This window comes from Pygoscelis adeliae, unplaced genomic scaffold (assembly GCF_000699105.1).
Source record: "Pygoscelis adeliae isolate BGI_AS28 unplaced genomic scaffold, ASM69910v1 Scaffold22, whole genome shotgun sequence".
NCBI classification, from domain to species: Eukaryota; Metazoa; Chordata; class Aves; order Sphenisciformes; family Spheniscidae; genus Pygoscelis; species Pygoscelis adeliae.
Genome location: NW_008824350.1, coordinates 4,005,206 through 4,023,820, shown reverse-complemented (window position 1 = coordinate 4,023,820; position 18,615 = coordinate 4,005,206). Strand labels below are relative to the sequence as shown.

The following is an 18,615-nucleotide window of genomic DNA, read 5'->3' as shown; positions in this document are numbered from 1 at the left end:
TGGACGCTGTCCCTCTTGGCTTCATCTATCTTGTCTCTTCCTTTAGGAAAGGATTAAGGTCTCCAGGCGGTGAGGATTGGGGCACCAAGATGGCCAGAGGGAGTCCAGGTCCATGGTTTGTGCTCTGGGTCTGCTTGGTGCTGGTGGTGGACTTCGGCGAAGGGCAGGAGGAAAAGCCCTTCGGTGAAACATGCCTGGAGGACTTTACAGCAGGGATGCCAGATTTGGTGCTGGATACAGACGCCTCTGTCCAGAATGGAGCCACCTTCTTGTCGTCCCCCATGGTCCATCGGAGCAGGGACTGCCTGAGAGCCTGCTGTAAGGACTCTGCTTGTAACCTGGCTCTCGTGGAGCAGGTCCCGGGCACAGAGGAAGACCACATCCAGGGCTGCTTTCTCCTCAACTGCCTCTATGAGCAGGCTTTTGTCTGCAGGTTTGCCAGGAAGATTGGCTTTCTCAACTTCTTGAGGAAGGACGTGTACGATTCCTACCTGGCAATGCAGGATCACGGATCTAGTGGTAAGGTGCCCATAATGGATCTGTGCAAACCGGGGCTGGAGGAGCACTAATGGCACTAAGGTGGCAGTTCCTTCAGCTGTCATTTGTGGAGCTGTGCTGCCAAATGGTCAGGATAAAGCAATGTTAAAGATGGGGTTTCTATATGTCCCTCTGCCGCAAAGGTTTTCCCTAACTTTGATAAACTCACTTAAGATCTGTGCCTCAGTTTACCTATTAGTAAATGGAGAGGGAATCGCTCTTTAACCTATTTGAAGCAGGTGGAGCGAGTGTTTACCAAATTCAGGCTGAGTTTTTGATACTTAACAATGTAGAGAAAAAGGTATTGTTTTTCTTCTCCCACCCCCCAGGCCTTTGAGGTTGGAAAGTGAAATCCTTTAAAATCTACACATCACTGTGTTTTAAAGGGCTGCATTAATCTCTTAATTGCTCAGGGGCTGGAGGCAGGATGCAATCCACTTACTTTTCATTTTGCCACAGCCTGAATCTTGTGAGCAGCAGCAGCCTGGATGGTGAGGTGTCTCGGTATCGCTCTGCTTGTTGGGGCTGGTCTTTGCTGCTGGGCGAGGGAGAGGGAGCAGCTGGGGAGGCTGGTTAGAAAACTCCCCCTTTGGAGGTGTGTTTCTCTTCCCCAGTCCCTGGTTCCCTGCTCTGAAAGATTGCACCTGGACCCAGAAAACCAGGTGGAAAACAAACTAATCTGGAGCTGGCCACCTGCCACACGCTCTGCTGTCTCCAAAGAAAGGCAGTGTGTTCAGAAACGCTGAAAACACGGCAATTCCTCCTTTTGCCTCCTTCTTCCATGTTTTGGAGGAAGCCTAATGAGGCTGGGACGTCTCTAGCCTGGCTGGGTCTTTGGCAACCATAACCAGTTTATTACACGTTGATGCCTGGGCAGGGCTGTTAGGGGTATCTGTATGGGTAATCCTCCTCACACCCCATCCCAGCCCACCTGTGGCGGGGAAGGAAGGGATCTGTGAAGATGACAAGGGGAGCATCTAGGTGGGCGCATGGTCTTGGGCTCGATGGCGTGAGCTGAATAGGTGTTTGATCTTCTGCTGGGATGTGCCAGCCTGTGAGCCTTGTAGGTGCTGGAGGTGTGAAATGGCACCAAACCCCACACTGACCACTTTTGTCCGTACTAAGCAGCAGTGCAGGGGTTTCAGACTAGGGCACGGCTCCTCTGGAGCAGCCCTTGGCTGTCGCTGGTTTGAGCAGTGATGTGGCAGAAGTGGTCCTCCTGTCCTCTGTCCCTCCTAGTTGCTTCCCACTGCATTTTAGGGCCTTGTAAATCTCTATCTCGCTGTTGCAGTAGTTGTCCTGCGCCTCCATTCCAGGCTCAAAATCCTTTCCACGGGAGCTGCAGTTAGCGAGGAACTGAAGCCCACATCACCAGGACTAGAGGTGGCATGCTGACAGCTGTCTGAACTCCTACATGCTTTGTTGTAGGAGGAAAAGGGAATGCATCATCTCCAGTACATCCTGATTTCACAAGATTAGATTAAAATACAGTGTACTGTTGAGCAATTCAGTCTCTTTGCCTCTGTGGATCAGAGCCCCATACAAGGAGACTGCAACCCCTTCCTCCCTGGGCTGGCATCGCATGTGTGCGGGTCTCTAGAAAGTGTCCCTGGGTCACTGAGCCCTCTGTGCCACCAGCAGTGCTGTTTTTCCCCATCCATGACACCCAGCTGGAGCATCCCAGCCACCGATACGCAGGTGCTGCCCTGCAAACTATCTCTAATGCTACTTTCACAGATGCTGGGATGGCTGCGGTGGAGCAGGAAGACCCAGGAGGGCTTATCAGCAAGAAGTGAAAAACATGCCAGAAATGCTGTTAGGGATACTCCGCCTGCCGAGGCGGGCATGCCCCTCCTCGCCCACGTGGGGCTTGCACCACGATACTGCTGCGGGTGTAGGAAGGGCTCGGTCCCTTCTGCACCCCGTGTTTGCACCCTCAGAGGGTGCAGGGTGCCCGGCAGATCTCCAGCTGTAGTGACAGACACTGGGAAGCTCGCTACTTTGTGTTTGGATCAGGCTGTGATGTTCATGCTGTGCTTCGATGGGAAATGCGTTTCCCTCCTCACCTGAAATTTTTAGGCATTGTCTTTGGCTGATGCCAAAAGCTTTCTGAATCACCTTGAATGACATCGGAGGGCCGGCAGGAAAAGAGACGAAGGGCTATTACTATTTATTAATCCAGAGCTGAAAAGGAGTTATTTTACTGGAGAAATAGCAAATAATAACAAGGACTAAATCAGAACATACGAGCTGGGCCCTCCTCCCCACAGCAGCTGATGAGACACTTAGGAATGCAAATCTCGATTTTGGTTCAGATCTGAACAAAAAAATCCAAAACAAAACCCCAAGCCCCTCCAGCCGTTCTGCTGGAATTGGGTCCATGCAGGAGGAATGGGCCTGTCTGGGCAGGAAGGCGGGTGCCTGCCTGCCACTGAGGGGAAGAGGGGAAGCGTGCGAAGGTGCAGGTGCAGGAGGCCAAATGAAGGAGCCTCTGGGCACCAAGCGTGTCCACCTGGCAGCATAAGGAAGCTCTACACCATTTTTCTTCTGGACCTTTTGAGGATACCTGAAGAGGCCAGGTGAAACGAGTGTTAAGGAAGCTGTTTTCAGCATGTCAGGTTTTCCTCCCAAATGTTTATAGGCAAAAAATCTTGGCCCAGGTTTTGGACTGGAGACAAAACTGTCCAGTCTTCCTGCTTCCTGTTGTGCTGTATCGCTGTTAAAATGTGAAGCTCTGTGGCTGCTCTGGAGCCGAGGTTATTGCCAGCCCCCTGAGACTGGCTCTAAAGGTCAGGAGGAAGCTTATATGCTGCTTTATCATCCACACCTTTCCTTTATGTGCTGCTGTCAGATGTCCTAGGAGCCATGGGTATGTCCTAGGGTATGTCCATGTGGCAATCTTCAGACATCCTCTGCAATAATGAGGATTAAAAGCATGTTTTTTCTAGTGAATAGTGAAATATATATTTAGTGATCCCAGTGGATAACATTAAACAAAAAAGCCGCACATTGCAAGACCCACACTGCTACTACAGGGAGCAGACCTGTTGAATTAAGAAGTTTATATATGGTCAGGAGGAGACTAGATAACACTTGAAAGAGCACAGCTGGGGGCTGCTGAATGGGCAAATTTAATCTTTGAGTGTTTCTGGAGCCTGATGGAAGTAGCTGAAAGCTGGGAGAGTATTACGGGGGAAGCACTGTGTATGCTTGCTCTGTTCTTGCTCTTGCTCGAGCATCCACAGCGGGACTGTTGGCAACTGAACACAGGGACAGAGGCACCCTTGCTCTAACCCACTGTGGCCACTCTTACGGTGTTATGACTTCAGAAAAACCCGTGGGTACAGGCAACAATGAATACAGCTGAAATCTAGCTTCTGCACATCATCTGAGTATATTTTCCGTATTTTGGAGAACAAGAGCTTCTGAGTCCTTTATAAGATGGTGACGACAGCTTGGCTCTGTCTCTCACCTGTTCCAGCTAACGTACAGCCCAAAGTCTCTGATGTTATTGTTAAAAGGCACTATCCTCTTAAATGATTCTCCAGCCTGAACTTTGGTGCGAGTTTTCTGGCTGGCTCATTTGGGAGGGGCAGGCTCACCATGCACTTTATTGGTAATAATGGAGCCCAGTGTTTAAGTAACTACCCCGAGCTTATTCTGGTCTAGGCAAACCAGTTCTGGGTGTGAAACTGGAAAATAACCTCCCTGAACCTCTGTCCGTTTCTTGAACTGAACCTTTTGTGGTGGTTGTGAAATGCTCGGTGACACTCTCCTCCTGTTGAATTCGGGGCTTGTGCGTGGGAGACAGGAAGCGCTGGGGAACGGCGGGGTTCAGGATGTGTCTGCTCCTGCCTCACATGGAGAGAGATTTGCAGGTTAAAACTTCGGTAATGCATTCAAAAAGGAGAGCTCCCCAAGTTTGAAGTTCACCCCTCTTCAAATGTTTGGTCCCACGCTGGTTTCCATTCTGCGGGCACAGTGCAACTAAATTGAACGGTGCTGGGATCCCAGCCAGGGCTGAGACAGGTCTGGTCGCTGGTCTCCCCTTGGCTGGTGCTGCTCAGCCCTGAGCCAGCTCAGGCCAGGAGAGGGGGAATGGCATGTTCGGTACCCACACCACAGATCCAGAGGCTAATGTACACTAGAAGGGCCCTCGGAGACCAGCCGGTCCAGCTCCCTGCTCAGAGCAGGTGAAGAGCAGCTTCTACTCCACTTGCTGTGAAATTACTGTTTGTCACAGAGAATTTACTGAAGTGCCACATGTTGTGGCTACCTCACGTCTTGTCTCTGGAGCTATTTAAGGAGACTGGAGGAACAAACCCATCTTTACTAAAATGGCACGAAGACTCGCAGGAGAGTCTTTCCCTCTGCCTGCTAAAGCAAATCGGACTGGTTTCCCACACCCTGAGGAAGGATGGAAGGAGCCTGGCAGCGGCAGCAGCAGATTCCATTATTATGAAAATATAATCCGTTCAGTCGTGCTGTATTGTTTTAGAGAGGTTAAGTTGACCCGCTGTGTGCACCTCTTACAAACCACTATAGAAACCTCTAGAAATTAATGCTGAGACCTGCTTAACTCTGCATGAGTTGTTGGAAAACTATATGGCTTTATCATGACTGTATTTGCTGCCCAGCCAGCATGAATCCTTACAGAAAGAGCCTGTATTTCTCTTTCTCCAGGCACTATGTTGCATTGCCTTGTTCCCTTCTCCCTCTCCCCCTCCTTAGGCAAATTAACACTGTGGCAGCAGCAGCATCCTTCATTACCTTTGCCTGTTACAATGGAGAGTTTTCTACTGTCGATGGGTAAGATTTGAATGAACCCTCCCTGAAAGCTGTTCACTTTTGAATGACTTCCCTGGAAGCAACGCAAGAGCAGAGCTTTAGCATTTGTGGGGAGAGCCACGCTGCTGCCTGCCTCTGCCCATCTGCTTTTGCAGCAGGCAGGCTCAGCTGGCCTCTGACGCTTGAAATCTCCAAGGTTGCGTGTCTCATGGACGCTGGAATTTGGGTGGCCTCATTTCTGCTCCTGTCTCTGCTATTGGCCTGCCCAGTGGCTTTGAGCAGTGGCTTTTGTCCCCAGTGAGGTCCTTCCCTTCACAGTGCCTCAGTGTCCCCAGTGCAAGCCACACTCGTCTCATTTGCAAGCTACTCCTGCAATGGCAGACAACAGCGGGCTGTAAGAGCCCCTCAGTGACGATGAGAAAGCTTTCCAGCTCTTTCTAGTGGCAACCTCAAATCATTCTGAGGTATTTTCAAGCATTGCTTTATAGTCTCAAGTACTCAGGGTGTATCTGCATGGGCGCTGGAATGGAGGAAATCTGGTTTTCTGTGAATTTGTGTCTCAAGGGCAAGAGCTGATATCTGAGCTCCAAAAGAGGAATCCCCAAACTGGGAGCTTTGCAAGTGCTTTCTGCTGCGGGATTTCACTGGTGCCTGCATGTTTGGATAGCGAGGTCCCTAGTGGGGTCTCTCCCCCCACCTAGACGCTTGCTTTTGCAGCCCTTGTAGGAATTTAATATCCTTTGGACTCCTGTTCCCCCATCAACTTTGGTTCAAATTTACTCATTGTTAGAAGTGAAGCCAGACAAATCACTGACTGCATAAGCCTTAAAACTAGATGAAATTTTTAAAAAAGCAAAAAACAGGGACTGAGGCATGAATACGCAGTAAGCCATATAAATTTGTTTTTAAGCATTTTGGATTTACTCTATCAAGCTTTTCTCCGGGATCATAAAGAAAAGGTATTTCACCTCTTGATATATTTTATAAATGGAAGCGGAAGTTGTCACTTAATGATGTGACTCCAGGAGCATGTGTTCCACAGTAAAGAGCATGACACAGAACAGCATCATAAAGCTTTACTCTCCCTGTTAATTACAGAGTTTTACAGCAGAAACTTTCCATAGTCAAAAGAGCATTATAGCAAAGGTAACTTTCGTTTTTCAAACAGACTTTCGGAGTAAAACAAACTGAATGGAGACTCTCCCTTCTATGAGCAGTTTGTTGATACTCACTGTGGCTCAGTCACCACTCGGTTATGAAGCTCAGGTGGAGAACAGCCACGTTGCCACTGGAGGCTTCATATAGTCAGTGTAGCAGAAATACTCCAAAGTCACTGAGCTTTCAGACATCCAAAGGAGAAAAGGGAGAGGCTTGAAAATGAAGTCCTTCGTTTCTAGTGGGAGTTCCTCCTTGGCAGCCCCTGCACATCAGCAAATAGTCTGACTGTTTTTCTGGAGGTGAGGAGGGTCAGGCAATTTGGCTAATCAGAGTGGGGTCTGGAGAGGTTGCTGACCATTGATCAGAACCAACCTTTTATTTCACCGTGCAATCCACAACCCAAAGTAACTAAATTGACCTGCGGAGAAATACGTGGCCGCAATTTTTTTTTTTTTTTTTAAGTGTACATGCTAAAAAATGACAAGGAAAAAACGTGATTTGGAGTTGTTGTGAGTTAATGACTGTCCTCTGCAGTGCTGAAGAACTGGTCTTTCCCTTGTGCAATCGCATCCACCTACTGGGCTCACCCTGGCAGGAGGGTGGCAGGGAGCAGGCTGCACTTCGCCCTGGCAGGATCATGGTGATTGCCCGGGAGGAATGGCAGGAATGTGCCCCCTTTCCAGGGCTTGTAGCGCTGTGTACAAGGTGGTTGTGGGGCTGTTTCTCCCTGTTTGGTTTGGAAGGTGTTGCCAGCTCCAGTCATTGCTTTCGCCTATGAATGTTCTCATGGCAAGACCGCTTGAAAATAAAGCGGAACTCCATTTATTTGTTCCGCTGGCCCTGCTCAAAACCAAGAGGTGCCAGGCGCTCTTGGACCTGCTTGGTGTCTTTCAGCAAGCAGTCTTTGTGCTGATTGAGACAGGACCCATCACTCTGGGATGCAGCCCTGAGGAAGGAGCAGCAGGGAGGTATGCCTCACCCGAAGCTGAAAGGACACGAGGGTGGGCATCTCTGCTTGTGATGCAGGTGGTGTCTTCCTGGCCTCTTTCAGTCCAGCTGGGTATCCTCTGCCTGTTTTGGTGCTTGGAACAAGCTCAGCAATATGAGCTTGATCCCGTATTTTTCCCACCCAATACTTACATGGAAAGATGGAATAAAAGATAAAAACAGTGACAGGCTGCAGAGAGCACACAGACTGGTGCGATAAACGTAACCAGAAGCCCTGCAGCTGCACAAGCTAGAAGTAGCTGACCTCTTTTTATACAGTAAAACCGCAGCCCCATCAGCCTGGAGATGAGGGAGGTAAGCTGCAGGGCTGCAGCTGGGGAGCAGGCTGCAGGGGGAACCTCAAAGGGCTGGCACGCGTATACCCTCCCCGATTCTGCAGCCGAACGGGCTGAGTGCAATGCTTGAACACGTAAACAAGGGAAGGTTTGTTTCCCCTGTGACTTTCTGGTGGCAGCAGCATTTGTAAGACCAGGATAGAATGAATATGTCTTCATTTGGTAAAAGATACTAGAAAATAGAAGATTCTGGGTGGATTTGTGGTAACTGATCTGGAATACATGTTGCAAAGCCCTCTATCCTTACTGAATTTAGTGATGAAAGAACTAAAAAGTAGCTTGTTTTGAATGTCAGGTTTGTTTATATATGCCTTATCTTAAAGGTCCCTTCAGAAGGCTCTAGAGCAAGTCTACAACAGTGAAAGTAATTAGCTGATGGAGTAGTTTCTAAGGGGTTTGGGCACTAATCCTCTTCTTCAGTCACAGTCGATAAAACAGTGTAATGGTAGAGTGATTTCTATCTAGCTTATAAATGACGATCGATGCCTTTACAAAAGACTCAGGTTGAACTTGAACATTGAGTCTTGGACTTGGTACAGGCGCTACCAGGTGGAGTTTTATGGGCTGAGCTGTGCAGGAAGCCTGTGATCAGAGACGTTCAGGCCGAAAGGAGTTATGAGTCAGGCTCAATGGTGTCATTGTATAGGCTGCTCTTGCTGGCACGGGCAGGGATCAGTTTTCATCTCTTACGCTTACAGGCTGGAAAAGTGTTTAATGGATTGCGGAGGCTGCTGGTAAGCTAATCCATGGCATGGCACAAAAATAACGATCTCATGAATGGCATTTGTGTGCTTTTTTTAAGGCATGTGTTTCAGAGAGTGGGGTGGAAGATGAGGTGAAGGAGGGATATTTCCCATCCAAATCCCGCATTGCCTAGCTCTGGTTAAGTGCGCTAACATAGTGCTTAGAGATGGTGGTAGGAATGATGAGACTCAGTTCCACATTCTTCAACACCCACATCAGGTCATCTCCCTAAGTGAAGGGTGGAGATTGCTCTGTGCTGTTTTGCAAGGATGTGGTCTGACGGTCAGAAGCACAATGGCTGTAGCCATAGGGACACCCTCTTATGGTAGTTCCTGTGGGCAGAAGTGGCCAGGGAGCCAACTGGCTCAAAGGCACTGCCGGAGTGGGTTGCGGAGTTACTAAATTAGTGAGGGCAGTAATAACGGTATTGATAGCCTGTTGCTTGCTCAGGCTGCAAGAAGCACAGCTGCATAAAAGTGTTTTCCTTTCAGTGGCTGAAGTCTGTATTGATTTAGCCTGGAAGAATCCCCCTCCCTTGTCTTCTTGCAACGGAGACAAGGTCTGGCCCTTCAGCCTCTTACACAAGCCTTGTTCTGCATTTCTTCTGCAGATGACCATCCTCCAATAGCCCGCACTGGCATGGACATGAGGGTACAGCCAGGGGAGCCAGTGATGCTGAGAGGCACAGAGAGCACGGATGACCGAGGGATAGTCAGCTATGAATGGAAACAGGTCCTCGGTGACCCCTCCGTGGAGATGAAGGTAGGGAGCTGCAGGAAGGAAGCAGCTTGCTCAGTGTCACCTGTGGTCTGCACTAGGTTGGGCTCTCACAGCCACTGACTTAGAGGTCACCTTGTCCTTCCCTCCTCTAGCCAGTCCACCCACGAGCCTGTTCCCAAAAGCTATGGAGCACTCCTCGTGGTTGCCCCCACCCTCTCGCACACTGCTGGGATGTGGCATTTCTTGGCTTCACCAGGTCTCAGGCTCCCTGCACCAGGACACCATCTCAAACTTTCCTGAGCAACACCTGATCTGCCTGGGTGGGAGCACCCGAGAGGGCAGCAGCTTCGGTGCAAGAGCTGCCTCTGCTCCCAAGCTCCTGTAGTTCAGTGAGGGGCCTGCCCTTAGTTTTGCTCTGCTCCACCCCTGGTGCTTCTCCCCCTCCTCCTCTGCCTCTGAATAGTCAGGCTCTGTTTCTGTTCTCCTGAGGCTTTTCCTGGACTTTGCCTCTCTTTAGAGCATAGGTTCCTCCTCCTATTTTATCTGAGCTGGAGCAGAAGTCATGTCTCCTGACTGGCTCCAAGATCTCTGGGGTGTGAACACTGCCTATCTGATAGATGTTAAACGTGAATTGTGGCTTTAGAAGAGCAAACGATTACTGTTAAGCTTCTGCAAAATGCTCTGGAAAGCCTTGGAGCTCATATGGACCTCTTGTGGCACCTTTTGGAAGAATTAGCAAATGAGTGCATCGGGCCCACAGCTGATTTTGAAGACCAGCAATGACTAGCTCTAGGGGGCTGAGGGGGCTGTGGAAATTTGGAAGTGCTCCTTTCCTTTTCCGTTCCCCCTAGCTCAACCAAAGCAACTTTCAAGGGGGGTGGAGGGTGGGGAAGAGCCCTCTAGTATTATGCTGTGCTAATACGTTAAGATGATATATGGCAACACTGTGTTCTCTTGAAACCTAACCAAAAAGGCAGACAGTGTGGAAACGGAGTCCCAATATTGTTAGCAAATATAGGGAAAAAGTTTGTGTCAATAATATCACAGCTTTCTATTCTGACAAAATAATTCACTCTCTTTTAGAAACCTCCCAGCAGGCAAAGAAATAGGCACTTGTTTCCATCTCTACAACTAAATATACTTGTCATATTCAAAATGAAAGAGTATATATTTCTTAAATGCACCTAGCTTATTCCCTATGTACTAAGTAAATGATTCATAATAGGTTTTATTTTTTAAAAAAGTAAAATAAAAACTACAGGTATTTCAGTCCTCTCCAAAGATTTTTATTTTTCCTTGTGCCTTCACAATGCCCCAAAATATGAAATATCTAATTATGCTTGTGGTACTCTTTCTCTCTGCTGTTCCAGCTGGGTACCAGCCCATGGATTTGGGGGGACTGTATAGCACTGAGACATTTTTCATGCCAGACATCTGCTTGGGGGTTTCCAGCTAAGCTCCTTTCTTCCTAATGCAGGAACATGGGTCTTGCATTGCTTCACTCACTCCCTCATTAGAGGTACCTTCTTCTGCATAAGCCTTTCTTTTGCATTCTCAGAAGCACGAAGAAGATCAGGTAGAAATCTCCAACCTACAGGCGGGGATGTACGTCTTCCAGCTTACTGTCACAGACACTGCACAACAGCAAGACTTCACCAACATCACCATCATGGTGCTGAATTCTGAGCAGACTGAAGGTGAGCCTGAGCCCATGGATGTCTAGCTGGAGTCCCCAAGCCTAGATGCTGCTCTGGCATTACTGGTGCTCTTCTTAGAGGGGTAGATGGGAAAAGAGCACAGCCAAGAGACCAGACTTGCATGTCAACTTTTCCCAGTAAAAGCCCGCACCTGACCAGTAGTGGAAGGTCTCCGCATTCATAGTCATCTTTTTTAGGGTTTTCACATCCTCTTGCAGAAGAGGTGGCCTGCAATATACCCCATGTTCTCTGCATGTCATTGCCCTCTGCTGGGTGACACCAGAGTGGCTGAAGCCTGGGGTGCAACTGAGGGTGTAAGACAGGAGAACCTGAAAGGTCTTGTTGACTTCATGGTTTTGCTGTGAAGGCCCTAATTCCCTTAAGCCGCAGGATAGGTGGAGCCATCTGCATGACATTCAAAGTGTCCCTGGCTTTATGGCCTTGTTTAATGATCAAAATGTTCAGCATTACAAGTGCATTAGGAGCAAGGAGTTCTTGGACAAATGGTTGACTAGTAGCTAAGCAGGGAATTTCTCCTCCTACCACGGGTACCATAAAAATACAAGAACAGCCATGTCAAGTGACGCTAACGGTCTGTCCAAAATCCAGCACGCTGCATCCAACAGTGTCCAGAGGTTGATACTTTTGAAAGAGTACAAGAACATGACATGCTACCAGTAAATCCCTACTACGCTTGGCTAGTCCCCGAGGAATTTGCAGCTGGGAGATTTTTTTAAGCAGAAGATGGTGTCTTTGTGTTTAATAGCCATGGATGAATCCCTTTTTGGCCTCGAGTAATCTTTGCACTGCAGCAACATCCTGAAGCAAGGAGTTTCACAGCTTAACCATGTGCTCTGTGGAGAAGCAGCTCCTTTTGTTTTATGGATGTGGCACCTTCTAATTTGATTTTGTGACCCTGCCTTTCATATAAGAAAATATACACCATGATTCCCTACTCACCCTTTCCATGCTGCTGAAGATTTTATAATCTTTCAGACAAGTGTCCACACTGTTGATAAACTTTTCTTTGGAAGATTTTCTCCTTTGTATATGTGAAGGCAAAGCAAGCTAACCAGAGCCCTTTTATGTTAACTTTCTTGACAGAGCATTGTTTGACTCCTAAGAAGGTGGGTTGGTGCCGGGGATCTTTTCCACGTTGGTTTTACAACCCGAGCCTTCAGCAGTGTGAGGAGTTCATTTTTGGCGGCTGCAAGCCCAACAAGAATAACTACTTATGGGAAGAAGAGTGTAAACTCGCCTGCAAGAACGTTAGAGGTGAGTCTTCTTCAAAAATCAGCCCTCTCTTTCTCATAGGATTGGGATGACTGTGTGGGCAGGTACTGCAGCTTCTTGGCTCGCAGCTAGTTAGAGCCCAGAGAGCTGAGGAGACCGGGCTAATTATGGATGGAGAGTCCTAGTCTTACACTGCCAACATATCTGACCCAGCTCCTGGAGCACTGCTCCCCTGGTCAGTGTCCCTGGTGTGTCTCCGGCTGCAGAAACCCTCACCAAATCTTTGTGTCACATCTGAAGCCTAAATTCAGAGGGTAGCATTGTGCTATTGGGGAGCCAGAAGTGCTTCACTCCCAAAATGAAATTAATCTTCCTCCTTGGCACCCTGTTAGCCAAATCTGAGAATGACTTACTGCTGCCTCAGAGAACCGGCTGAGCCTCTGCCAGGCCCTTTGCGGAGCACAGCTTAAGGAGGAGGCAAAAGCCTTGGAAAAGAAAGACCGTTTGGGAACGGTCTAGCTAGTGGTGGGAAGTTCCCCTGCGCTCCTCCATGCCTGCCTCACATGGGTATTACTCATCTGGGGTCTCTGGCTGGTAGGCATCTGTATTTACCCTCCCTAACCCCTACAGGGCTTGCTTCCAGAAAATGTGCACTTCTTAGGTGAGATACGAAGGCAATATAAAGCTGATCTTGAGCTGACAAAATGATGTGGTGGTAAATTTATTTTATTTTTCCCCTTGTCTCTTCAGGTTCTGTTGGTGGGCGACAACAGCCAGGTGAGCCTCTGTTACCACTGTGTAATCCTGCTGTGAGCTCAGGCTCAGTGTCTCACGTCCATTCCTGTGGCTTTTGATTAGCACTCAGTCAGTGTGGAAAGTGAGGCCCTGGAGACTAATTTCTTCACTAAGCCTTTCACTTTCATGTCATAGGATAATTCAGGTTGGGGATTACCTCTGGAGGTCATCTGGTCCAACCCACTACTCAAAGCAGGACCAGCTTTGAGTCACATTGGGTTGCTCAGGACTGCATCCAGTCCAGTTCTGGGTATCCGTGATGAAGGAGATTTTACACTTTCTCTGGTCAAACTGTGTCTCCATATTCTTCCTGAGTAGCTCATTCTTGCTTCCACCTTCTGTGTACTTCTTTTTTGAGAGGAAGCATGGCTGTTCCCAGAGCAATGTTTCATTTATAAACATTTATAAACAAGAAATGATTTTTTTTTCTTTTTTTGAGTCCAGGGTGGCACTGAAGAGAGACCTTAACCAATCTGCCTTGTTTCTTGTTTGCCAGCCCTATCAGCAGCTTTTAAGTCCTTCATAAAGCATCTGTGTGGCAGGGAGAAACAATGACTTTTAATGAGCTATCTGAACTGTTTCTGATGCAGTGTGCAATGGGAACTGTCAGTCCCCCTTCTTCAGATGCAAGGATGGCTGCTGCATTGATGCCTTTTTGGAGTGTGATGAAACCCTCGACTGTGCTGATGGATCGGACGAGATGTATTGTGAACAATGTAAGTACTCCACATTCTGGCTTAGACAACATAGTATCTGCCCAGGGATGAGTGCAATGTAAGTTACAGGTGTTGACTCAATGCTTTTTGGTGCCTTCTGTTCTTACCTCCTGACGCTGCATTACCTCTTTCCTCAGTATTATATTTGCAGGTTCTGCCATCTCCCATATCTCTACCGACCGCAAGAGCTGATCTTCCTTCTGGGATGCTTCCTGCCTCTTAAATATTCTTCGACTCTCTTCTCTGCACCTGTCTGTAAGACTTCAGAGCTCCCCTCCCCTTCCAATATTTTTATCACTGAATGACCTCACCTGCTCTCCTAGAGTTCGGAGATGGGAAATGAAACCATGATTTCTCCCAGTCTGTCTAGTGTCACATCCTCATGTTATGCTAATGTAAATGCACAGTGGCGAGCTGCCCAAGTCTGCATGTCCCTCCTCTCTCCCTCCCTCCCTCCCGCCCTCCCTCCGTCCCTCTTCTGACAGAATTCCCATAATCTCTTTCCTATATGTGGGTGTTTTGTTGCCTTTTTAGGTTACAAGCATACGATTCATCTCTCTTGCCCTCTCTTATATCCTACACTAGTGCTCTTTCACACTTCTTAAAACCTGGAGTGATAGCAGTTTCCCACACTTCTTGATGGGGAAAAAAAAAAAAGAAAGCTGCCTTTGTTTTCCTTAGTTTTGTCTCTGTATTTGTGGAACGGAAATTGGGAATAGTTTCTCATTATTACATTTTATTTTTCCAATGTTCCTCTCATAGCTTTGAGATATTTAAGAACCTCAAATTATACCTCCCTTTCCCTTGCTTATGACAGCAAAGGAATGCGCAGGAAATCCCTGTCGGCCCATGTCTGCATGGACGGAGGCATTTCTTTTGTGTTCAACTGGTGAGAGAAGTTTTAACATGAAACATTTCTCTCGCAGATGCTCGTGAGTTCAATAGACTGCAGAAAATCAATGTCACACATAAGCAAGGTATGTACCATCCAGAGCACCTAGGTTGACATCTACCAGCTTTTGGGGTTTTTTTTCAGTCTGTTGTTTCGTGGTAAAACTGCTTCCCTGTAAAATTCCAAAAACGGGTGTAGCATCTGGCTAGTTGCCGTACTAAAAATGAGCAAGGGCCTGTTCGCTGACCTTGAGGACAGCTGTTTATAGCAGGCTTTCAGTCTCCTGCCTAAACCTTTTCCACCCAAGCAGATCTCATGCGTATTACCTGTTGGGCACAGTACCTGGCCTGTACAAAACCCTGCAGCACTTTTTTGGAAATAGTGCAAGCCAAAGCAGTGTGGGGGACACAACAATGGCATAATATGAGTAATCATATGCCTGTGCTCGATCCCATACCTTTGCCTTGTTTGTAGTAGTGTAGACAGTGGCACTATCACTGGGCTAAAAGAGTATATCCCAAGTCAGCTTAAATACAGCTTGCTTGTAGGGAAGACCCGAGCTGAACTGTGGTTTCTGCGTGTCCAGGCCCTTCATGTTCCCTTCTGCCTCCCGAGGAGGACAGGTCAGTTCTGCAGGGGATTGAATCCAAGGTCTAGCATGACTGCATGCTTTGATGTTCCTTTTTCCTCCTTGCTAGTTGGGTTTACGGGCAGGTGGCAGCTCACCTTGGCAATGCCAATTTGAGCACCTGGCAACTGGGCAGCAGGGACCCAAGAGCCACTGCTCCTGGCCGTGGATTCACCCTGCCATGGTGCTTGGGCTCTTCTGTTGTGAGCAGAAAATGTTGCTGCTCTGGGAACACACTGCTTGGGCTAGAGCACCTCTCCCTTGTTTTGCCAGGTCACTGTGTGGACTTGCCTGATACTGGACAGTGCACCGAGAGCATCCCCCGCTGGTATTATAACCCATTCTCTGAGAAATGTGACCCCTTCACCTATGGGGGCTGTGGTGGCAATAACAACAACTTTGAAGAAGAGGAAGAGTGCATGCGATCATGTTCAGGCATCACAAGTAAGCAGATATAGTAGTGAGGGCTGGAGTTTTACTGATCAAACTATGAAAATCACTCAGATTAAATTTGTGGTCCCAAAGAGGCAGTGACTTGGGAACTTTCAGTTAAAGCAGCTGTGCTCTCAAACCCTGGCCATGCCTCACAGCGTTCTTCAACGTGACTGATGGCTTACAGGGAACAGTGTGTATCTACAGCATCTTTCTGCAATGCAGCCTGTCATTTCTCAGAGCTGGAAAACATTTTGGGTGCTGATGTTGAAAAAGAGTCAGAGGAGGATGACAAAACTAACCAGAGATATGGTATGGCCTCTCTAAAGAGACTCTAACTTTCTAGCTTGGCTCCAGTTCTTCCCAAGTGGGAGGGGGGGAAATTAAGAAAATCCTCAATGACACGTATTAGACAGAAGTTTTAAACAGACAAGAGCTAAAGGTTTACACTGTAGAGCTTTGTACGTGTTGCTGTGGAGGCCAACAGCTGAAACAGTAGGAATTCTGCCAAACTGTATCTGTTAGGAGGCAAACTGTTGCTGCTTTTCTGAAGCACCACCCTCAGCTACGCTGTGCCTCACAGCCTGCCCCGAGAGCTCAGTACTGTTGCTAAAAGGGATGCTGTATGCATTCAGTCACTTCAGAGCACTGGAAATATGCTCCTCAGAAACCTGTCTTATCCCTTGTTCCCAACCTTCTTTGTAAAACTTTTTTGCCCCTCTCTGCTCCCAATTCAGAAGCAGATGCCATTGGCCGGAGATGGGAATCCTTTGAGTCCCAAAGTGCTATCTTAAGTGAGTAAGAGTTTTTCCTACAGATCTTGCTTGTTGCTTTTACCCTGTCCTGAAAAATATTTTGTCTTTCCTTGCAAATAATAGCCTTCTCTCCCACCCCCCTTTTGAAGCTGAGGGAGCAATGTGGGATTTGTGGGATGTTAGCACTGGCAAGAGATGCTTCCGTGCACTGTGCATCTGTGGTCCAATTTCTCCTTTGTCTGTGACTCAGTAGCTCATATCAGCGGCTCCTGATTTTCCTTCTAACTTGCATGAATGCTCCACTGTTCAACATCAAAAAATGGCAAGTAAAATTCTTCCTAAGGGCCAAGTTCACATAAGGACCACTAACTTCTGCAAGAAAGAAGGCCCAAGTGGGTATGTGAATAATGTTGGGTGCTAGACTATGGGGAAATCTGATGACCCTATACACCCTCTCTACAACTGTAAAGAACACCAAAGCTATTGAATTACAAGTTCTTAAAAGAATATCACATTAAGGTTGGTGTCCTTTCACCACAGAGCTGTAAGGCCTCTTTCTTCAGTAGAGAACTCCTGAAATTATACACTTCTGTTCTTCAACCCTAGAGACTGATTTAAAAATTCACACCATCTCTCAAATGCATCATATTTGACTGTCTCCACTGATGATGCAGGAGTTTGGTTGGCTGTAGAAGACCAAGTGCTCACAGCACTGCTACGAGCTCTTTCTCCACAAACTCAGCCCATCCACCGTAGCTCACTCTGACAGCGTTATCCCAACTGGGAGGTGCTTTCTGCGACCACCCCCTGGTGGCCTCCCTGTTGACATATGAAGCGAGGCCAGTGTTGCAGAAGGGCTTGAGATTCATAGGGGTGTCAAATGGCCAAGCCAGCCAAAGTTACCGAATAGCCTTTAGAGGGCGTGGTGCATCTGAGAAATGATGGGAACCATAATTTGGGAGAGACAGGCTGGCTATATCCTGGCCATACCCTTATGCCATGCGGCTGCCTTCTTTCTTCTTTGCCAAGTTGTGCAGTGACCGCCCTTCTGTCAGGCCAGCTATTGCCCACCTCTTCCCTTTGCCAGCACAGCTTCTGCAGCAGCTTTTGTGCTTGCTTCTTCATGACTGCTCCTGCTGCATCAGATCTCATGGAGCAGCCCTTCTAACGTGTTCATGTATCCCCCATAGGTGCCTTTGAGGTAGTGATTGCCGTGCTCCTCGGGATCTGCATCATGGTGGTCCTGGTGATCATCGGCTACTTCTTCCTGAAGAACAGGAAGAAGAACAGCCGTCGGCGTCAGCCAACCACTGCTACGAACTCAACCCTCTCCACCACAGAGGACACTGAGCATCTGTTTTACAGCAGTGCCACCAAACCAGTCTGATCTACAGCCTCTCTGCCTCCAGACCAGCACTGGGGCACTCCCCAAAACTTCTGGAGTTCTGTTTTTAGACACGGGCCTGTGCCTGAAGGACTCTTTCTCTTTGAAGACATTTGTAGCATCAGGCCAAGATCTAGCCATGATATGGCAGTACTAGTGTTTGCGATTGTCTTGGCTAAATGGCTGCTCTGGAAAGTGAGGATCTGGGAGCGTTTTGATGCTCTCTGATGTCTATCCCTTCCTAACCTCAAACAATCCAGTGAAACTCTGAATTACATCTTTCTTCCTGCTCAAACCTGGAGCACAACTCCGCTCAACTTACTGAAGGACCCTGGGACTGCATTTGTGCAGCATTCACATTGGTGAATGGTGCAAGCTCACCAGAGTCAGCAATTTTTTGTTTGCAGTGCCACTTTCTTCCACCCAACCTTGTATTTTCCTCCCTTTCCCCCAGTCCTCTGCAAGGTGGCCCTGCCTCCCAGCAGTCCTCCCGGTCGTGGTGAGCCTCCTGAGGGCTGTGAGATTCACGTAACCATCCAGACCTGTTCCAAGGGCTCTGTGAAACTCTCCAGTGGTTCCTGTTTTCAAGATAGAAGGAAACAGAAATACCTGCTTTAATCACTAGGCTTTGCTTTTTAATAGAAAAGCACACCTAGGTTTTTTTTCTGCCTGGCTGCCATGTTACAGCCTCCCATGTACAGTATGTGTCCGTTTTCTCTCTGTGAGTCGCCCTGGTTGCTTTTCCAGTGTTCAGTCTGAATCCAAACACATTGAGAAAATATCTATTTATTCT

General features: G+C 48.0%; 1 protein-coding gene across 1 annotated transcript in view; it reads left to right on the top strand.

Annotated features, from left to right (window-relative positions):
- SPINT1 (serine peptidase inhibitor, Kunitz type 1) overlaps nt 1-17,920 on the top strand; it is an 18,065-nt gene extending 145 nt beyond the window's left edge. The window contains exons 2-11 of the mRNA XM_009319232.1: nt 47-519; nt 9,181-9,332; nt 10,849-10,987; nt 12,092-12,262; nt 12,971-12,997; nt 13,606-13,731; nt 14,658-14,708; nt 15,525-15,695; nt 16,421-16,477; nt 17,629-17,920. Coding sequence (XP_009317507.1) covers nt 90-519; nt 9,181-9,332; nt 10,849-10,987; nt 12,092-12,262; nt 12,971-12,997; nt 13,606-13,731; nt 14,658-14,708; nt 15,525-15,695; nt 16,421-16,477; nt 17,629-17,825 — 1,521 coding nt within the window. The 5' untranslated portion in view covers nt 47-89 and the 3' untranslated portion in view covers nt 17,826-17,920. The remainder of the gene's footprint in view (nt 1-46; nt 520-9,180; nt 9,333-10,848; nt 10,988-12,091; nt 12,263-12,970; nt 12,998-13,605; nt 13,732-14,657; nt 14,709-15,524; nt 15,696-16,420; nt 16,478-17,628) is intronic.
- Nucleotides 17,921-18,615: the final 695 nt, after the last annotated feature.